The sequence below is a fragment of the Urtica dioica genome, chromosome 10 (genome assembly GCF_054948205.1).
Source record: "Urtica dioica subsp. dioica isolate 48M chromosome 10, U.dioica_male_clone48M_v1_H2, whole genome shotgun sequence".
Classification (NCBI taxonomy): domain Eukaryota; kingdom Viridiplantae; phylum Streptophyta; class Magnoliopsida; order Rosales; family Urticaceae; genus Urtica; species Urtica dioica.
In genome coordinates, this window is record NC_142765.1 from 2,301,002 (window position 1) to 2,322,255 (window position 21,254).

General features: G+C 39.1%; 2 protein-coding genes and 1 pseudogene across 4 annotated transcripts in view; 2 read left to right on the forward strand and 1 right to left on the reverse strand.

Moving 5' to 3' along the window:
- The first annotated feature begins 5,742 nt into the window (after positions 1–5,742).
- Positions 5,743–18,508, forward strand: LOC149383008 (putative disease resistance RPP13-like protein 1). Of its 2 annotated transcripts, none has more exons than XM_089628141.1 (13): positions 5,743–5,850; positions 6,035–9,261; positions 9,419–9,483; positions 10,033–10,206; positions 10,318–10,705; positions 10,801–10,974; positions 11,076–11,167; positions 11,465–11,652; positions 11,754–11,891; positions 12,246–12,327; positions 12,423–12,692; positions 17,642–17,741; positions 17,931–18,508. In XM_089628141.1, the coding sequence occupies exon 2, from the start codon at positions 6,041–6,043 to the stop codon at positions 9,257–9,259; it is 3,219 nt and encodes a 1,072-aa protein (XP_089484267.1). In that variant the 5' UTR covers positions 5,743–5,850; positions 6,035–6,040; the 3' UTR covers positions 9,260–9,261; positions 9,419–9,483; positions 10,033–10,206; positions 10,318–10,705; positions 10,801–10,974; positions 11,076–11,167; positions 11,465–11,652; positions 11,754–11,891; positions 12,246–12,327; positions 12,423–12,692; positions 17,642–17,741; positions 17,931–18,508. The 2 variants fall into 2 exon arrangements, with proteins under 2 accessions (XP_089484267.1, XP_089484268.1); XM_089628142.1 differs by having other exon boundaries at positions 5,815–5,850; positions 6,013–9,261.
- LOC149383009 (putative disease resistance RPP13-like protein 1) overlaps positions 5,772–21,254 on the forward strand; it is a 67,082-nt pseudogene continuing 51,599 nt past the window's right edge. The window contains exon 1 of the transcript XR_016301552.1: positions 5,772–5,850. The product of XR_016301552.1 is annotated as a putative disease resistance RPP13-like protein 1 (transcript). The remainder of the gene's footprint in view (positions 5,851–21,254) is intronic.
- LOC149383010 (uncharacterized) lies at positions 15,725–17,622 on the reverse strand. The gene is made up of 2 exons (XM_089628144.1): positions 16,325–17,622; positions 15,725–16,006 (listed from the first exon to the last, which is right to left on the reverse strand). The coding sequence occupies exons 1-2, from the start codon at positions 17,367–17,369 to the stop codon at positions 15,972–15,974; spliced, it is 1,080 nt and encodes a 359-aa protein (XP_089484270.1). The 5' UTR covers positions 17,370–17,622; the 3' UTR covers positions 15,725–15,971.

Here is a 21,254-nt window from a genome sequence, read left to right on the forward strand (position 1 = left end):
TTCAGGTTTCCCAGTGGAAGGAAAAGTTAAAAAAAAAAAAAAAAAAAAGCAAACAGGAACCAGCGCTCCTACAATATTTGATAATCAAACCTCTCGTGTGTATGCCTTGAAGCATTTAATATGTTATTTTTTTTTGCTCAAAATGACACATTTAATTTTATGTGAACGAAGATAATTGGAATCTCATCTTTCATTCTCTACCACTGAAAAGATAATTTAATGTGCATTTAATTTCCAACATGGACAACTGACAGTCCATGCATTTTTGTTTCACGCGCGTGATAGGAAAAGACAAAATAACAAAAATAAAAATAAACTGTCATTCCATTGCTATAACAATTTTCTATAGCGTTTGTTGACCTCCTTCACTGCCATACGTTGCTCGCAAATTACAATTCACAGCTCTAGTATTTTGTGTGCGCGCTGAGAATTCAAGAAATCATCTTCTGCAGAACAACTTCGTCTCCCTGTGAGTCTTTTATTTATTATTATTTGTAAATATCGTATATAGTTCTATAAATTTTAAATTGCTCATTCATGCATTATTGTTTCCACGTGAATGGAGACAAAAAAACGCAAAAGAAGAAATCAACGCTCATTCAATTCCTCTAATATTCTGTATAGCCTTTGTTGACTTCCTTCACTGCCATACTTTAAAATTCACAGCTCTAGTATTTTGGCAAGACATCTTTAGAAATTTATCTTAATGTTCAATTATATTAGGGGTTTTCTTTCATTACGAGTAAGTTAGAGGGAGTTTTCACATTATTTTTTTTGTTTAATTATTGTCAATTTTTGTTTTGTTTTTGTTTTTGTTTATTTTTTGTTTTGTTTATTTTTTGTTTTTTAGTTAGAGAAGCTTTTACTTTTTTTATTTAATAAAAAAGCCACATTAGTGTTTTTTTTTTCTATTCTAAATTTTAGTATGTAAATATATTTAATTTTTCTAAAAAAACATAAAATTTTATTTATCTTAACTAAATAATAGAAACTACTAAAATATTCAATAAATTAATGAAATAGTTTGCAATAATGTTTGAACAACAGAACGCCGTTTAGTTAATGTCCATTTTAATTGTTAATTCCGATGACCTTTTTTTTCTTAATAAACTTAAACTGCTGGTACGATCTTTTCATGCTTTGTTTGAATAATGGGTATAATAACTCCAATGCATCGGAGGAAATGACAATTACCAAACGTCCATTTATTAAATTTTCGTTTTTTTAATGTCATGAATTTTCCATTAAAATTGTGTAAAAACCCATCAATACAGGTGAAAAACACCTTGATACATGGAACACCTTCAATCTAAGTCGAAGTGAAACTAGCACTAAGTTCCGGTAATCGCACGTTTTGTGCGTGCTTCCGACAAGAGAAAGAACGACGAGCACGATAATCGAGCACACATAGGACTCTTTCAACAAAAGCAAAAAGGTCCGATGATCACGAAGAAGATGCCTCTTCAACCTGTATAGAACAAAACCTAACATGAAATCCACAACGGGATAGTGGACCGACGGCTAATCTGTCTCCAAAATAAATCAAGCCAAACAAAACGCAACAATGAAATAAAAGAGTCACAAATCCTTTTAAAACAAGAAAACTCGAAATAAAAATGAAATATGTCACCGAAGTTTGATAGACAACCTCGAAAAGGTAATTAGCAACATCGTCCCCGTTGCCGAGAAGCATCGCCACAGCATCATCGAAACCACACCGCAGAGTCCCCGTTGCCGGCTCTGAGGATTGTCGACGCACCGACGCCATCATCGAGAGTCTTGCAGCGGTATCGTCGGCGCCATCGTCGACAAACCTACAGCAACACCGCCAAGCTCCGTTGTCGTCTTTCTACCTCTGGTAACAATTCGCACCTCCGTTGTCTGTCGTCCAGCCCCAGCTGAAATCGTCGCCGGAATCGGCCCCAAGGGAGAAAAATAGTAGATCTAGATTTAGATCTGGAGAAAAAAAAAACAAAAAGTTTTTTTTATATTTTTTTGGGAGAGAGAGAGAATACGATGTTTATTGGATGGATGACACCAACTGTTAAATTTTCATTTGAATTTTCATTTTTCACGTATCCTCCGAGCGCCATTTTATTTATCCCGTAGGTCCTCTAAATTTTTTTTTTTTAAAAGAAACAGCTGACTTTATTAAAACCGCGGCAAAGCCGGAAAATCCAGGACAAGAATTACAAAAAACCACTAGGGAGAACCCCAGTCAAAACAGAATCCCTAGAAAAAAAATTACAGCGAACTAGACCAATCCCTAGCCAAATCCGCTAAAGAAAAGGACTTGAACTCGTTACAACAGGAAAAAAATCCAAAGAGCGATACAATGATTAACACTATCAGTCAACGCGTTCAAATTCCACGCCTCGTCGTTAGAGATGGATTTATTCCGGGTGTTCCAGATACACCACAAACCTGCCAGAACCCCGGTCTTAGCAGCTGCAGCCCTTTTAGAGCTAAACCCTGGAGAGCCATATAAAAGAAACAGTTCCTCAACGGAGTTAGGACGTGAGACGAGATCCAACTTTGTGCAAAGCCATCCCCATAAAGCAGTAGCCACTCTACACCGGATGAAGAGATGGTCGGCATCTTCGCTTGCGCTGAGACACATCGGACAAATATTTGGCGACAGAGAAAGGTGAGGGTTTAGCTTTTGAAGGCGATCTGCGGTGTTCGTTCTCTTAGTAGCCACCAGCCACGCAAAAATTTGGACTTTGTTCGGAACCGGAGCTTTCCATATCCCATAAAAAAACGGAAACGGGGGCTTAGAGGAAGCGGGGGAAATATCGACAACCATAGACTTCACCGAAAACGCCTCTTCATCACCCAACCACATGCGTCGATCCTCTAAACTTTCCCACAACTTAAAAGAATCTAGCACCCCCATCAAATCAGTGGCTTCTTCCAGCTCCCTAATCGACAGGTTCCTTGGGAAGCCAAAGTTCCAGTCCACATGACCGAGAAGAGACGGGGTAGAAGACACGAACCTATTAATAGTAGCGTTCTGAAAAGGGCAGAGTCTGGCCAAACCCGGGAAACGATCTTTCAAGCTTATATTACCACACCAAACGTCCTCCCAAAAACGCACAATGGACCCATCGAAAACCTTCCAAGAGCAACGGGTCAAGAACATGTCACGGACGACCGAAACTGAACGCCATGGACTTCGAAACGTACGATCCTGAGAATCCCCCGGATCCCACCCGTTGGGTAGTGTACCGTATATGGCCCTTATGACCTTGTGCCACAAAGCATCTTCTTCGATCGGGAATCGCCATAACCATTTTGCCAAAAGAGCATCATTTTTATCCTCAAGCCTACCAAAGCCTACTCCCCCTTTGTTCTTCGGCCAGCAACACTTATTCCAAGCCACCACCGCGCGAGACCTATTGCTCCCGAAACCCTCCCAAAAGAACCGATGCATAATCTTCTCAAAGTCGGCAGCGACACCCATCGGCATTTTAAAAACCGACATGAAGTAGGTTGGGAGCGCCGAAAGGACAGCGTTAATAAGCGTCATCTTCCCACCCTTAGAGAGGAAACCTTTCTTCCATCCGTCAAGCCTCTTCACCACTTTAGCCAAAATCGGGTCCCAAAACGCTTTCCTTCTCGGGCTGTCTCCCAGGGGCATCCCCAAGTAACTAATCGGCCAATTAGCTTCTTGGCAGCCTAAACACCCAGCAAGAGCAGCGACCTCTTCCTCGGAACAGTTAATGCCCACTAAGTTACTCTTCTCGAAGTTGATCGTGAGACCAGAGGCTGCACAGAATTCCTTGACAATAGAGATCAAATTCTCCCAACTCGACAAATCATCCTCGCCGAAAACCAGCGTGTCGTCAGCAAACTGGAGGTGAGAGATTTCGATACCTGGCGAACCGACCACCATCGGTTTGAGAAGTCCTCTACTCACTCCGCGGGAAATACGACGTGAAAGAGCGTCCGCAACGAGAATAAACAGAAAAGGGGAGAGAGGGTCTCCTTGGCGAATACCTCTCGACCCACCGAATCTTTCACGCGATTTACCGTTGATCAAGACTGAAAAGGAAACGGACACGAGACAGCCCCTGATCCACTTCCTCCAACGGGTATCGAAGCCTTTTTTGCTCAGAACGAAGTCAAGGAAATTTCAATCCACTTTATCGTAAGCCTTCTCAAAATCCAACTTAAGAACCCCGCCTTTCCTCCCCGCGCGTCTGTACTCCTCCACGGTTTCGTTTGCTATAAGAATCAAGTCCGTAATTTGACGCCCTTTCACGAAAGCGCCTTGGCACTCGCTGATTGTATCTTCCATAACCAGCTTAATTCTTTCTGTCAAAACCTTCGCGATAATCTTGTAGAGACTGGTGACGAGACTAATAGGCCGAAAATCCCTCACTTTGCTAGAGTTCAACTTCTTTGGAATCAAACACAGATGTGTTTCGTTTGTAGAACTGTTAATCACACCGCTGTTCCAAAACTCGGTGAAAACCCTCAGGAGGTCGTCTTTAATGATCTCCCAAAAATCTTGATAAAAAGCCACAGTGAATCCGTCGGGCCCCGGCGATTTATCCCTAGCACACCCAAAGACTCCCGCTTTAATTTCCGCTAAATCAAAAGGTCTAGACAAAACCGAGGCGATCTCCGGCGAGATTGGCTGCCAGCACACTTCTTCCCACTCTGTCGTGCAAACCGACCCGGCCGAGAACAAACGTGCGTAAAACCCGTTGATTTCCTCGACGATCAAACCCTCTTCTTCGATAAGGGAGCCATCCTCTTTTTCAATCCTCCGAATGGCGTTTTTGGCTTTCCTTGCTGACATGAGAGAGTGAAACAATTTTGTATTTCCGTCTCCATCTTTAGCCCACGAGACTTTCCCTTTCAATCTTAGAGCTCTCTCTTCAGCCTCTAAAATCTCAGCGAGCCTAGCTCTCAAAACAGCTCTTTCATTACGTTTCTCGAGAGACCACGTCGACACTTCTTCTTCTTTATCCAAAAACTGAATATCTCGTTGAAGACAAACTTTCAGCCCTGCAACTTTATTTCTTTCCATCTCAGCCCAGACTTTAATCTTTTCCTTGAGCCCTTTTAATTTCTGCATGAAGTTGAATCCTTCCCATCCAGTAGGATCACCTTGACCCCACCAATCACTCACTAGCTTCCTGAAATCCTTGACAGCCAGCCACGAGTTATCTAATCTGAAAGGACACGGACCCCAGCTAACCGGACACGTGCTGATTGTGATCGGAAAATGGTCTGAAACGCCTCTAAACCGGATTTCTTGTGTGCAGAAAGGAAAAAGATCCATATTCAGATATTTTTTTTTTCTCTCTATTCTCTTTAAGAATCCACGTTCTCCCATTGACTCAACAGTTTGACTCTCCAGTATTTTTAATCCTTGTGTATACATCTAGCCTTCGTGCATTTTAAATTAATAAAGCAACAACGAAAATAATTTGTATCTCATCTCCATTGCTTTCCTACAATGTTTGATAATCAAACCTTCTCATGTGTATGCCTTGACGCATTTAATATGCTTTATTTGTTTGCTCAAAATGACGCATTTAATTTAATGTGAATGAAGATAATTGGAACCTAATCTTTCATACCTCAATTTTTATTCTCTACCACTGAAATTATATTTCTTTTTACCAGCTACATGACATGGACAGCCGACAGCCCATGCATTATTGTTTCCGCGTGAAAGGAAAAATCAACATCTCATTCCATTGCTCTAATATTCTGCATAGCCTTTGTTGACCTTCTCCACTGCCATTCTTTGCTCACAATTCCATTGCTCTTTGCTCACAATTCCGTTGCTGAGAATTCTAGAAATCATCTTCCGAAAAACAACCTCATCTCCATGTGAGTCTTTTGTTTATTTTTTTTATTTGTAAATATTGTATATAGTTCTATAAATTTTATTTTATTGTTTTGGTAGTTTGATAAGAAGGCAACTTTGGAATACAAAATTAGTTACTCTATAATTATTGTCTTACTTTTGATTCTATATATATTGTAAAATAGAGAACCCTTGATCTGTTGGCAGTTAGACATGGCTGAGTTAGTTGGAGGAGCGTTGCTTTCTTCTTTTCTTCAAGTCTTGTTTGAAAGGTTGGCTCCGAAAGAGATCCCAGCCATCTTGTTCCGTGGAAATCAGCCCGTTGTTGATGTTTTGGGTGATCTGAGGAACGTCGTGAGTTCAGTGACAAAGCTGGTCGACGATGCAGAGGAAAAGCTTATCACTGACAATAATGTCAGGGAGTGGCAGGATAACCTCCAAGACATGGTGTATCGTGCCGATGACTTGGTTGATACCATGAACAGCGAAGCTCAGAGGCGTGAGCTGAAACCTCACCAGCCTTGTTGTTTGAGTATCCCAAGTGGTTTGTTCACTACTATTGGATTTGATAGCATGGTCAAGAATGAAGCTACGGAGATCCTTCGTAGATTCAAGAGTCTTTTAGACCAAAAGGATAATCTTGGTCTGAGAGACGGTCTTGGAGAAATCCGTTCCTATCAAAGGCCACCCACTCCGTTGGTTGAAGAATCTAGCGTTTACGGAAGGAAAGATGATAAAGAGGTCATTGTTGACTTGTTGCTCTCCGGCGATGGTAGTGAGGAAAAACTATCAGTCATTTCGATTGTGGGGATGGGTGGTATTGGAAAAACCACCCTTGCTCAGATCGTTTATGATGATGATAAAGTCAATGATCATTTTGATCTAAGAGCATGGGTGACGATATCAGATGATTTCGACATCGATAAGATTACAAAAATAATCTTGGAAAAGGTCACTTCGGAAGAGTGTCGTATTCGAGAGTTGTTAGAGATTCAACGGAAACTGAGGGATTCCTTAAGAGGGAAGAAATTTCTTATGGTTCTTGATGATGTTTGGAATGAGAATAATCTTCTCTGGGACTCTTTGAAGAGCTCTTTCGAATCTGGAGCAGAAGGAAGTAAGATCATTGTGACAACACGAAGCACAACAGTAGCCAAGCTTATGGCAATTGGAAAGACAACTACTTATCAGTTAACTGATTTGTCGCCTGAAGATTGTTGGCTGTTATTTTCACGGCATGCTTTCGAAAACAACGAAGACGCTCATGCACATCAGGATTTGCAAGCGATTGGCAGAGAGATAGTGAAAAAGTGCAAAGGCCTTCCTTTAGCTATCAAATCTCTTGGCGGTTTATTACGTTTCGAACGAGATCCAAAGGATTGGGAAGACATTCTAGAAAGTGATGTGTGGAATGAGACGTTGTATAGTAAAGAAAAAAACATCCTCCCCGCTTTATGGTTGAGTTATCGCCGTATGCCTACACATCTAAAACGATGTTTCTCTTATTGCTCAATCTTTCCGAAAGACTATGAGTTTAAGAGAGACAGGATAATCGTGTTGTGGATGGCTGAAGGATTTTTGCAGAGTGATAAGAAAGCTATGAAAATGGAGAAACTTGGAGAGAAGTACTTGGAAGATCTCGTTTCAAGGTCGTTGTTTCAGAAGTCAAGTAAAGATGACTCAATTTTCCTCATGCACGACCTTGTTCACGATTTAGCCATGTTCGTATCCCGTGGATTTTGTTTCAGGGTTGATAAAAGAAATGACTTGGACAGCCTTCAAAGTCATACTCGGCACCTCTCATTTAGCACAGAGCCTGAAGATTTTGGGCTTATACGCAAGGCTAAGTATTTGCGCACCTTTATCGGATCAGATAAACAGTCGTATTTAGTCTGTCCTGACAAAACCTTTATGACATCGCGAAGGTACTTAAGAGTGCTTGGTATAGGTGATTCAATCTCTAATTCAATTAAGAGTTTGATACATTTGAGGTACTTGGAGTTATCTAACTCTGTGATTAGGGAGTTGCCTGCTACAATATGTAGTTTGTACAACTTGCAGACCTTGTTGCTGTCAAACTGCCATAGTCTTACGACATTACCAAAGAACATGGAAAGGCTTGTCAATTTGCGGCATCTGGATGTTTATGACACACCTATAGAAGAAATGAACTTCCAAATAAAAAATATGAAGTCTTTGCAGACATTGAGTAAAATAGTTGTTGGCTGTGGAGATATGGGGATTAATATTAAAGAATTGAAACGTGTGCAGCCTTTCATGGGAAGACTTGAGATTTTGAGTATTGAGAATGTGGGTGATGCGAATGAGGCTTTGGAGGCTGATTTGAAGAATAAGAAAGAAATAACAGATTTTTGTTTGAAATGGAGTGAAGAATCTGCCGGCGATGCAAACAGTTCGGCGAGAGTGAGAGAAATATTGGAATCACTTCGGCCTCATACAAATGTGAGTAGTCTCAGAATCGAGTATTACAGAGGCACGATATTTCCAGATTGGGTGGGACACGGTTCATTTTCCAACATAGTAGATATTTTCCTAGTGAATTGTACAAGCTGTTTCCGTTTGCCTCCGCTGGGACAATTGCCATGCCTCAAAGACCTTAGAATTCGGAGGTTTGATAGCGTGGTGAGTGTGGGTGATGAGTTGTACGGTGGCAGCAGTACTAGTGGCACCTCTTTCAGATCCTTAGAGACATTGGAGATATCTGATATGTCACAGTGGAAGGAGTGGTCATTTGGTGGAGATGGCACACTAGTTTTCCCCAGGCTGAGGAAACTAATGTTATATGTATGTCCGGAGTTGAAGATGAGCTTACCAAACACGTCGGATGCTTGTCATGTACACCCCGACTCTCTCTCTAAACTAGAATATCTTCTTATATATGATTGCGAAAAGCTTTTGGAGAGTGATCTACACAGACTCCCATCATTGAAACAATTAATTATCAATGATTGGGAAGGGAATTCGTTTCCTGGTGATGGAATATTGCTCCCCACCACTCTGGCTGAGATTCAGATCTGGCAGAGTGAGAATCTATTGGCCCTAAACGACGAGGCCTTTCAACAACTCACCAACCTTAAGGAGTTGACCATCGGTGGTTGGAAAGGGGATTCGTTTCCTGGTGATGGAATATTGCTCCCCACCACTCTGGCTAAGATTCAGATCTGGAGTAGTGAGAATCTGTTGGTCCTAAACGGCGAGGCCTTTCAACAACTCACAAACCTTAAGGAGTTGACCATTCTGTATTGCCGTCAGCTTCAGTGTTTGCCCGAACAAGGCTTGCCCGCTTCTCTCTCTGTTTTAAGAATCGAGGAATGCCATCCATTGTTGGAGCAACGGTGTGAGAAAGATAAAGGCCAAGATTGGCATAAGATTGCCCACATCCCGGACGTCGATATATACAAATTTCGTTAAAGGTAAACTATTCTTTTATTATTATTATTTTTTTAATTTTTCTGATAAATTATGTGCATTTTACTCTTACTACTACTGACGCTCCCTTACCATTTCAATTTTTAATAAACTCTAGTGCTGGTTATGATTCGTACACTACTTCGTTGTCCCTTTGCTTAGTGTTATGGTTCTTGAGGTCAACCTTCGAGCACGTGATGTCGACGATCCTCACCATTAGCGATAAGGTTTGTGCAATTGATTTTGAACTGTTATAATTACATTTGACGTGCTTGGTCTGGGAATTGAAGGATGGGAATGGTAAAATGTTAGATTTGCGAGCATAAGAACTGGGTTTATAAATTGGGTATCTTTCTGTATATAGTGATTATTTTAATTGGACTCGTCAATTGACGTTCTTGGAATCAAGTATGGGTTGGGGTTTTACTCAGGTGTTTTTGTTGAATTGATTGAGTTTGGTTTTGAAGTTCAGGTTCTATATAAAGCTGAGAAATTTACAGGGTATTTTAGGTTATGAAGTGAAGTGTTGAAATTAGGAAAACAGTAAGACCATCTTGAACATAGATATTTATTTTACAAGGAAATTTTCGAATTGTGAGTATAGTGAACTATTAGGCGTGGACAGAAGAAAAGAAACTTATGGTTTTATGTGGTTTTTTCTCTTAGTTAGAAATCATTGTAGGGAAGTAAATATATATATATATATATATATATATATATATATATATATATATCGTAATGAAAGTGCTGATGTGTTTTTCTTTGTGAACAAACAGTTTCGCGAGAATGGGTATGCTCATCTTCAATCATCCCCGATTCAATCGCTCTTCATACAGATTCTAGGCTGTAATTCGTTGCCAAGGAGTTTATTCTGTATATTCCCAGCCATTCAGAGCAGCGATATCATTGTATCATCTGGAGCAAGAGCGGTCTTGGAATGCTATTCATAGGTGGGGAAAAGCAATCAAATTTCTCAACAATTTAATGATTTGATCTTAATGTAAAATATATTTTCCAGTCTTTAATTCTGTTAATCACTCTTTATCTTTGGTGATGATCAGGTGGTTGTTGGAACCAAAACTTGTTGATGGAAGAAAGCTGTTATGAAATTCTGTTATGATGGAACCAACGTGCTGTGGTCCATGTTTCACCTTGTCATTTTTATTCATTTCTGTGGTCTCTTCTTAACTTACTATTTTTGTTTGTATACAAATTATAATTTATCTTGAGTAGATGTTTTACAAAGAAGTGCTTCATTTTGGCTAGCTATTTGTAGGAACATACAGAGTAATAATTGTGGATCATTCTCTCTTTAACATACAGAGGTTCAGCCATTCACAGAGCGCCACTTGGACGACACTCAGTCAGCACTGTCGACGAGATGCCCGTCGTTTTTTTTATGGTCTATGAACATTTACATACCATAGTCTTTGCTCTTTTGGTTCATAGGTAAAGTGCATTGGCTTATTTAGAACAGCTTGTATGTTTAACGGTTAAGTCGGTTACCCAACGGTTTTTAATGTTTATTTTTTAATCTTTTTTAGAAAACATCACCGCATACTTTTCTTTTGCAAAAAGACGATTCTGATCGGTGTCGATCATCACCAATTGCCTTGGTGGATAGCAAATAAAGTCTCAGCTTCTCTGAATGCCACGTGGAGGTGGTCCTATACCTTGTCAGCACTGTCGATGAGATGACCGAGAGCTCTATCTATCAGGTACGAAAGATTTCGTATGGTCTCTGAACATATCATCTATCAGGTACATGATCATTGTGATTATCATTGTCGTAATTTTGCGGAGATTATTGTTTACAAAGTGGTGTCTTAATTCTGATCGATCGAGCATGCCACGTGGCAGACCCGACACCACATCCCTGATTTCGAAATTTTATCAAGATTTCCTTAAAAGGTAAAATGATAATTTTTTTTTTCCTTATAAAATAGGATATGGTATGTTATTTATTTTCTGTTTCATATAGATTTTTTGGACGGACTTTTTTTTCCTTATAATAATTAACTCGAGTTGATGCTATACATCGCTCTTAGTACTTTCTTTGGCATAAGTACATCGCTGCTGCCCTTTTGAGTGTTTGTATATTCTCGCTGATATAGGTGATTAGCTTACATATAATTAATCTCATATTCAGCTTGCATTTTCTCGTCTCCTTAATTCCATACACTCTTATATATCTTTGGTCATGATCAGTAACATCATTTAGTTGGAGCTAAAAGTGGCTGGGAACGGAATTGGTTGAAGAGCGCTGTCGAGATTCAAACTTCCCCGCCGATTTCCCGACAAGATATTATTGTGTACACGAAATCATTGTACAAAGGAGGCTCTAAGATCAAAATAGAGCCTCGTATCATGACTTGCCCATGAATTCACTAAAGGAGGTAACTTTTTTTTTTTTTTTTTTTCTTTCTTTCTTTCAAAGCTAATGTTCTGGTTGTCGGATCACATTGTTTCATTGACTTATTATCAATTGTTTTTGAAGGTCATATTATCAACCAGTAGTCCAATCCTTGGATCCGACCATGTGGAAGAAACTGAAGCTTTCCTCAAAATATCTGTTAGTTGTCTTCTTTGGAAGCAATTCAGACACCACCTTTTCTAGAAGAACATTGCTGACCTGGTAAGGGTTCTATGTTTAGTTTAGCTATGATAGCTTAGTAAAGAGCCTACGGAAAGAATTTAATTTCTCCGAAGACCCTGTTTTATATCGATTCAATCTTGTTCTTGAAAAAAGAGAGAACCTTGTGTTTGTGTATTCTTGCTGATCTAGTAAATTAGCGTACATAATGTTATATTCAACTTGTATTTTCTCGTTCTTTAATTCCATTCACTCTTACCTGAGGTATTGGAACTAATGATCTTACTCTTGAATTATTGAAAAATGACCTTTGGGTTGTACAACTTACAGATCTTGTTACTGTCCTTATGTCATAATTTTGGAAATGAGAAATTGGATTTTCGGGTTTCTGATCAGATTTCCAAAGAAGGCTATTCAATCACTCTTTATTCATCCGCTTCACATTTCTCTCATTGGTTCACAAAACCGCTCTCCAAAGGTAAACTACTTGAAATTTAACTCGTTGGTCTTATATTTGGTATATCCAAGAGACCTTCATTTCGGAGTTGTGTCAAATGGGTAATCACTTTGCAGAGGATTTGTGAGATTTATCAACAAATTCCAGAAGTGGTTGAGAGCTTTGGAGTGGACACAAGAGAATACAGATATGTGCCGATGGAGAATAATGTTGTGATGTGAACTGCAAATATATATTTTTCTCAACTTGAATTCCATTCACTCTATTACCTTTGGTGATGAAAGTAGTTGGACCCAAAAGCGTCTCAAAAACTTGTTCATGGAAGAAAGCTGTCGAGATTTAAACTTCTACGCCGATTCCACTGCATACCTAATGCCTCATCTCGGGTATGACCTTTCTTAACATGGTCTATGAACATTTGAGCATCTTCTTTGTAGTTAATCGCTCTCTTGGATTATAAAAGAAAAGTATTGAGCGGAATAGTTCTATTCTCATTAATCTGAAATATTTATAGAGTACAATTAGGTTAACTACTTCCTAAAATAAAGCAATAAAAATCTGTTATAATTACAGCATAATAAAATCAGAATAAAAAACAAATAATACAATTAAAGCTAATTCCTAAAATAGGTGCAGCTAATATTCTCTACCGACTAACACTCCCCCTCAAGTTGGTGCAAAGATATCTATCATGCCCAACTTGCTAACGAGTTCTTCAAACTTTTGACGATAAAGCCCTTTGGTAAGTACATCTGCGAGTTGTTCCGTTGTTGGAACAAAAGGTATACAGATTTCTCCTCTCTCCAACTTCTCCTTGATGAAATGACGATCAATCTCCACGTGCTTAGTTCGGTCATGCTGGACTGGATTGTGTGCAATGCTGATTGCTGATTTGTTGTCACAAAACAGTTGCATAGGAGCTTCGAAATTGATCTTCAATTCTTCCAGGATGCCTCTCAACCACATCACCTCGCATAATCCTTGAGCCATAGCTCTAAATTCCGATTCAGCACTGCTTCTAGAGACCACATGCTGCTTCTTTGTCCTCCATGTCACAAGATTTCCCCAAATGAACGTGCAATAGGCTGAGGTAGATCTTCGATCGTCTGAGTTTCCTCCCCAATCAGCATCCGTGAAGACCTCAACTTGTCTGCTCTGGTTTTTAGTGAAGAGTAGACCCTTTCCTGGACTTCCTTTGAGGTAGTGCAGGATTCTATAAACTGCCTCGAGATGTTTTTCTGAAGGATTATGCATAAATTGACTAACCAGGCTCACAGCATAGGCAATGTCAGGTCGAGTGTGAGCCAGGTAAATCAGTTTTCCAACAAGTCGTTGATATCTCCCTTTATTTGCTGGAACATCTTCTTCTTCTTCTCTTCGGAGCTTGTGATTTGGATCAATCGGAGTAGAACACGGCTTGCAGCCAAGTAGACCGGTTTCTTTTAACAAATCCAACACATACTTTCGTTGAGATATGGCAATTCCGCGGTCTGATCGAGCTATCTCCATTCCCAAGAAGTACTTGAGATTTCCCAAGTCCTTAATCTCGAATTGTTTTGCCAGAAATTCTTTTAACTCAGTCAGCTCACTCTCGTCGCTGCCTGTCATCACTATATCATCTACATACACAATTAGGATGGCGATTTTACCTTCCTTGTTATGTTTGTAGAACATTGTGTGATCAGAATGAGCTTGCCGATAGTCCTTCTCCTTCATGGCCTTGGAGAATCTTCCGAACCATGCCCGAGGTGATTGCTTGAGACCATATAACGCCTTCTTTAGTCTGCACACATCTCCACTAGGATGTTTGTCAAATCCAGGTGGAAGTTGCATGAACACCTCTTCCTCCAAGTCTCCATTTAGGAATGCGTTTTTTACATCAAACTGTAACAGAGGCCAATCTTGGTTCACAGCTAGGGACAATAAGACTCGTACCGTGTTGAGCTTTGCCACCGGAGCGAATGTTTCTTCATAATCCAGCCCGTAGGTTTGTGTAAAACCTCGAGCGACAAGTCTGGCTTTGTAACGCTCTACCTGACCATCAGCTTGATATTTGATCGTGAATATCCACTTACACCCAACAACATGCTTTCCCTCAGGCAGGTGTATCACCTCCCACGTGTCATTCTTCTTGAGTGCTCGCATCTCTTCCAAGACAGCCTCTTTCCACCGTGGAATACTTAGTGCTTCCTGTATAGAACTCGGGATCTCATCAGTGGTTATGCGGGTGATAAACGCTCTAAAGGCTGGAGATAGGTTCAGGTAGGATACATAGTTTGACAATGGATAAAGGGGATGTTTGGTGCATTCTCGAACACCTTTTCTAAGGGCTATTGGGTCCTCAAATTGAGTTTGTAATGGTTCAAAGGTGTTACTTTGTTCAATATGGGCCGGTTCTTCTAAGGTTTCATCAGAAAGAGTGGGAGAATTGTTACCTTGACTGGAGCTTGGATCCGATGAAGACATTGTTTCAAGTATCGGAGACTCGTGACTCCCCCTTGAGTGAACACGTAATTCAGAAGTTGGGTCCTCAGCAGAACTAGTTTGAGTGTCATTATCTGGTGAAATATTCGGTGTGGCATTAACATTATCAGGTTCTAAGTTTTCATTTGTTACTTGCCTTGGTAAAACATCAGTTAATTCCCAAAAACGATCTTCAATATGAGTGATCTCCCCCTGAAGAGAAGTTTTTGCAAAAAAAGGTTTTGATTCAAAAAATGTGACATCACTACTTGTGAAGAGTTTACCCGAGCTCGGATCAAAACATTTAAAACCTTTTTGAGTCGGTGAATATCCTAAAAAAATGCACTTAATGGCTCTAGGATCTAATTTTCCCCTATTCTTATCATGAACATGAATAAAGGCAACACAACCAAAGACTTTCAGAGGAACATGTGTAAAGCATCGGTTTTCAGGAAAATATTTTTGAAGAGTATTTATCGGTGTGTTATAGTTCAATACTTTGCTTGGCATTCTATTAATTAGATATGAAGCAGTAAGTATTGCCTCACCCCAAAATCTTTTTGGAACATTCATAGAAAACATAAAAGCTCGGGTAACTTCTAGTAGATGTCTATTTTTTCTTTCGGCAATACCATTTTGTTGCGGTGTATCAACACACGAACTGTGGTGGATTATGCCTTTTTTCATTTAAAAAATCTCCCATAATTTTATTGAAGTACTCCCTTCCATTATCAGTTCTGAGAATTTTGATATGAGTTTGAAACTGATTTTTTATCATTTTGTAAAAAATTTTGAACGTACTAGCAGCATCAGATTTTTCTTTTAATAAATAAATCCAAGTATTTCTAGTATGGTCATCAATGAAAGTGATAAACCACCTAGATCCTGAGAGATTTGTAACCCTTGAAGGCCCCCACAAGTCACTATGTATTAGAGAAAAAAGTTTACTCGGCATGTACTTTAGAGCAGGAAAAACAGATCTTTTATGCTTAGCTAGTTGGCAGATTTCACATTGCAAAGAGTCCACATCTTTATTCTTAAACAAAACAGGAAATAAATGTTTTAAGTATCCAAAACTAGGATGACCTAACCGAAAATGCCATAACAATATTTCATCAGATAATGATAATAAACTAGAAGTCCGAGGTTGCTGAATTTGTTTACTCAAGTTGGAGTCTATGTAGAAGAGTCCCCCACTTTCCTTAACATTGCCAATCATCTTCCCCGAGCGCCGGTCCTGAAGAAAGCAACCAAAGGAATTAAAGGTAAACTGGTAGAAAGAACCGAAGACAAGTTTGCTCACGGATAAAAGGCTACATGCAAGATTGGGAACATGTAACACATTATTTAGGGTAAGGAGTGGTGAGACAATGACAGAACCCTTTCCAGCAATTGGTAAGAAAGAGCCGTTAGCAATTTTTACCTTTAGGGAACCTGAACAAGGAAAATAGGAGCTAAAAACATAAGATGATCCTACCATATGGTCTGTTGCCCCAGAGTCTGATCCAAGGATTAGTATCTCTGATTTTGACATTCATGGCTGATATAAAGGTACCTTTTTGAGCTAAGGAAGAGGATGGGGTTGTGGATGATGATGACTGATGAGAATTCCACAAGTTAAACATTTGTTCTAAGTTTTCTTTGGTGAAGAAGGGCTGTTCGGAAGCTGCTGACTCGGTGAAGACGTGAGTGGCGTGGGAGGCAGCCTTGTCACGAGCTGATCGATGTGATGGCTGGAAGTCTTCAGGCTTTCCATGAAGTTTCCAGCACTTGGCTTTCACATGGCCGGGTTTGTGGCAGTGGTCGCAGATGGGACGTTCACCTCTCTTTTGGAAGCGACTTGTCATGGCCGTAGTTTCAACCGGGTTTGCAGGTTCATTGCCTTTTGGCCCGAGCATAACCTGGCGACGGCTTTCTTCTCTTCGTACCTCTGCAAAAGCCTCTCGGGAATTGGGCAGTGGCTCTCGTCCGAGGATTCTTCCCCTGACTTCATCGAGATCTTTGTTTAGCCCGGCCAAGAAGTCGAAGACTCGGTCTTTCTCCACCATTTTCTGATAGAGTGCACTGTCGGTGGAGCAGCTCCACTCATAGCTGCAATACAGATCTAGTTCCTGCCATAGAGTCCTTAGATCAGTATAGTATTGAGTGACAGTCTTCTCACCTTGTCTTGCTTTTCTCAGACGAGTCTTTATCTCGAACAGTTGGGCAGCGTTGCCGAGATCCGAGTAGGTCTCTTTTACTGCACTCCAGATTTCGCTAGCGGTTGGTAGGAAGAGGTATGATCTTCCTAGACTCGTCTCCATAGAATTCACCAACCACGACATGATCATGGAGTTTTCAGCCTCCCACGTTCCATAGGCTTCATCAGATTTTTTCGGCTGCACAGTAGATCCTGAAAGGTAGCCAAATTTTCCTTTACCTTGGACATACAATTTGACCGATTGAGACCACTCCATGAAATTTCCTCCATTCAGCCTGTGAGAGGTTATGGAGAGGGTGTTGGTATGGTTTTGATCGGAATGACCAGTAGAGGAACTCGGTCCACCAGACCGAGGGGAATTTCCGGTTGAACCGGTACTAATAATACTCGGATCAGTCATGATAATTGGCTGAACCGATTAGATAAGTGTTTAGGGTGTTTGCTGCTCTGATACCATAAAAGAAAAGTATTGAGCGGAATAGTTCTATTCTCATTAATCTGAAATATTTATAGAGTACAATTAGGTTAACTACTTCCTAAAATAAAGCAATAAAAATCTGTTATAATTACAGCATAATAAAATCAGAATAAAAAACAAATAATACAATTAAAGCTAATTCCTAAAATAGGTGCAGCTAATATTCTCTACCGACTAACAGATTACATGTAAAGTGGATGGCGTATTCAGACAATTTGGATCAGAAGAAGAATCCAAAGTCGAGGTGCTTATTCAGAGATACTGCAATCTGCATAGCAAAACATAGCTTCCCTGGTGAGTGCGTTTTATCTCTGTGGACCCTATTTGATCTTGATTCAATCTTGATTTTGAAAGAAAAGAGAATCTTGTGTTTGTATATCTAGCTTGTATAATTAATTAGCATACATAATAATGTCACACTAAACTTGTATATTATCCTCTCTTTAACTCCATTCACTGATATATATCTTTGGTCATTATCAGTGACATCATTTAGCTGGAGCCAAAAATGGCTCGGAACGGAACTGATGGAAGAAAAAGCCGTCGAGATTCCAACTCGTGCGATCATTTGGATTAAAGGAGTTGTATATGGAATTAGCTCAATCCTCGGGGCTAATGGAATTGGAAGAAGCTGAAGCGCCAAACACAGAAAATGAAAGCCTTGAGGAAGAACAATGGAATCATGGTTCTAACTCAGGATCAAAGAGATAATTACAATATATAATCAATGATGAGATGTTGAGTGGGTGCCAACCTAGTTGGGATGTGCTCAATATCTCACATAATATCATTTTTTTTTTATAATAAATAAGTCCATATTGATGATGACGATGCTGACCCGACTACAATGGAATGATCACAGATTTATCTTCCTCTCAGGACCCGAAAATATATTGTACGGATTGATAGAACCAGGAGGTTCTTCTTTGTTTAAGAATATGTTTCATTATTACTTATTTCGTCGCTGGGTTGTCATTTAATTTCAAGACTATCAAGGGTGGTCCCTTTCTTTGACATTCATTTTGTGATCAAGTAAAAAACAATGGTTCACAAGTTTTTAACTTTTTATTGCCGTTTAGTCTCTGCAAACGATCAACCTATTATTCGATGATAACAGTTTATAGGCAAAGAGTTACAACTACATTATGAATCGCGGTAAATATCTGATTAAAAAAAAAAAAAAAAAAAAAAAACAAGGCTGGATTAGTCCTTGGTTTTACATGATTCAAAAATCAAGTCAATCTCTGATTCAATCCATTATTTTATACACCGGAGGTACTTGGACTTATCCTACTATGAGATTATAGAATTACCTGATTCTATAATCTCAGACATTATTGTTGTCAATGTGCCTTACTCTAACGACATTACCAAAGAATATGGAAAAACTAATCAATTTGCGGCATCTGGATATTGATCGAACATCTCCGAAAGAAATGAACTTCTAAATAAAAAAATATGAAGTCTTTGCTGACATTGAGTAAAATATTTCATTTGACATGATTAGCTGTACCTGATTAGAAAGAGAAATATATTACAAAAAACAAAGCAACCTTTGTCAAGTTTATTTTATCCTCCAAAACAATAGCAAAGAAAGAAAATGGAGAGAGAGATTAGCAACTTCATAAAGGTATGGCTTTTTCCTCGCCAGCTTTCAAACTCTTGGTCTTCTCATTCCACAAAGGCCCTTTGAAAAACTCCACTTTCGCTCTCTCTCGATCTTCCTACCAATCTCTTGCCTTCATATCGATTTCGCAACCGAAACCAGTCCCCGAAAAAAGAGAGCACCCGCGAAAAAACTACGCTGCAAAAGCCCTCTTCTTGGGCCTTCTGCTAAAAGTTTACGACTTTAGGGTTATTCCACATATACCTCTTCCTTGAGCTCACCCGAAAAATAAAATAAAATAAAAAACCATACCCATTATTGCAATGTGACATTATCAAATACGATATTCAACACCAAGACCAAATAAAAATAAAAAGTGCTAATGTGCTAATCTCAACCATTTGTCCGAGACCTCGATTTCGTCTCCCGTGGAAGCTCCGGCGAAAGAATTACATTCTCTGAAATCTGAATAAGGGTCCACCACAGTCTTAAAATGGCAAGTCATTATTTTTCTATAAAAAAATGACGTTAATATTAAGTAAAAACGACATCTCTTATTTTTCTATTAAAAACGACACAGTTTAACTAAAAACGACAAAATCAGAACCAAACGACGTATCTTATTTTTCTATTTAAAAAACGACATTAATCTCGATTACAAACGACAAAGTTTAATTACAAACGACAAAATAGCAAAGAAACGACATCTTTTATCTTTCTATTTAAAAAATGACATAAACTTTGATAACAAACGACACATTTTAATTAAAAGGGTTATATAGCTAAATAGCCTCCCAGTTTAGACTGTTTTGGTTTTGGCCAACATTTGGTTAAATTCTTGTTAATAGCCGGCCCCATTTATTTACAAAGAACAAAATACCAAAATAACCTCTCAACCGTTCCCGCCCTTAACCTCCTTAAAATAAATTCATATAAATCAATATATTAGGATAATAACTGCCGCGGTGGAACATCATAAAGCTCCGTAATTAATACCATTGATTCACGCAATCTTCTCTCTCACACGCTATCTTGTCTCTCACACAAACACCGTCTTCTTCTCCTTCTTCTCTTCTGCGCGCGGCCACCAGCACCAGCCCGAACTTCTCTTCCTCGCGCGCGCCATCCCGCTGAGACCGAGCGCCGCCGCCGACGAAGAGACACCGGAGAATAGGTGGAAGGGCGCTGAAGAGTTCAATTCTACCAGAAACAATGTGAGGTTTTGTTTACCCAAATTGATTTCGAAAATTAGGGTATTGAAGATTGATTTGGGGGTTTGAGTTCTCAAGAGGAATTCCGTGGTTTTGATGTTCTTTGATGCTTGATTATGGCTGATTAATATGATTGGATGCTCGAAATTGTACATTGAATGTGGGTTGTGGCTTCATGAAAGTGTTTGGCCGTGTCTTTGATTTTGAGTTTTGGCCGAGTGGTTTTTCTTGTATACCAAATGAAAAAAAAATTCCAGATTTGCAAGAATTGTTTGGATGAATTGAAGCTATTGAATGGATTACAGTTACAGTATGTTCGTGTAAATAGAAATCATATTTACAGTATATTCGTGTAAATACGAAGCTTATTTACAGTATATTCATTGTAAATACGAAGCTTATTTACCGTATATTCATTGTAAATACGAAGCATATTTACAGTATATTCGTGTAAATAAACTGAAAAAATTCTGGAAATATTTTGGGCACGAAAATTCTGGAAATTATGAATATGTGGAAGAAAAAATAATATCAATAAATGAAGAATATATTTACAGATTTTATCCATAATGAATTGCAACGAAAATAGAAACTAATTACCTAAAGTCAACACTAAAATTTCCAAATACATAACAATTAATGGGCTGATAACTTTCCAAATCTGCTGGAAAATTCAAATTTCAAATTTGAAAACTTCCCTATTCGGTTTCAATATTTGATTCGGAATTTAAAAAAAAACTTTCTAATTAAATATAGCGTAAGGGCAAAAATGTATAACTAATTCAATTAATAAGCTGCCACGTAAGCAAGATGGCTATTTACGGGACATTAACGAAAGGTTGGCTAAAACCAAATTGCTAATGTTTAAGATGGCTATGCAGCCAATTATTTGTAATTAAAAATGCAAAATCAGAAACAAACGACATTTTTCCCGATGTGTTAATAAAGAAACAAATGACATGTCTTACAAACGACAAAATCGGAAACACA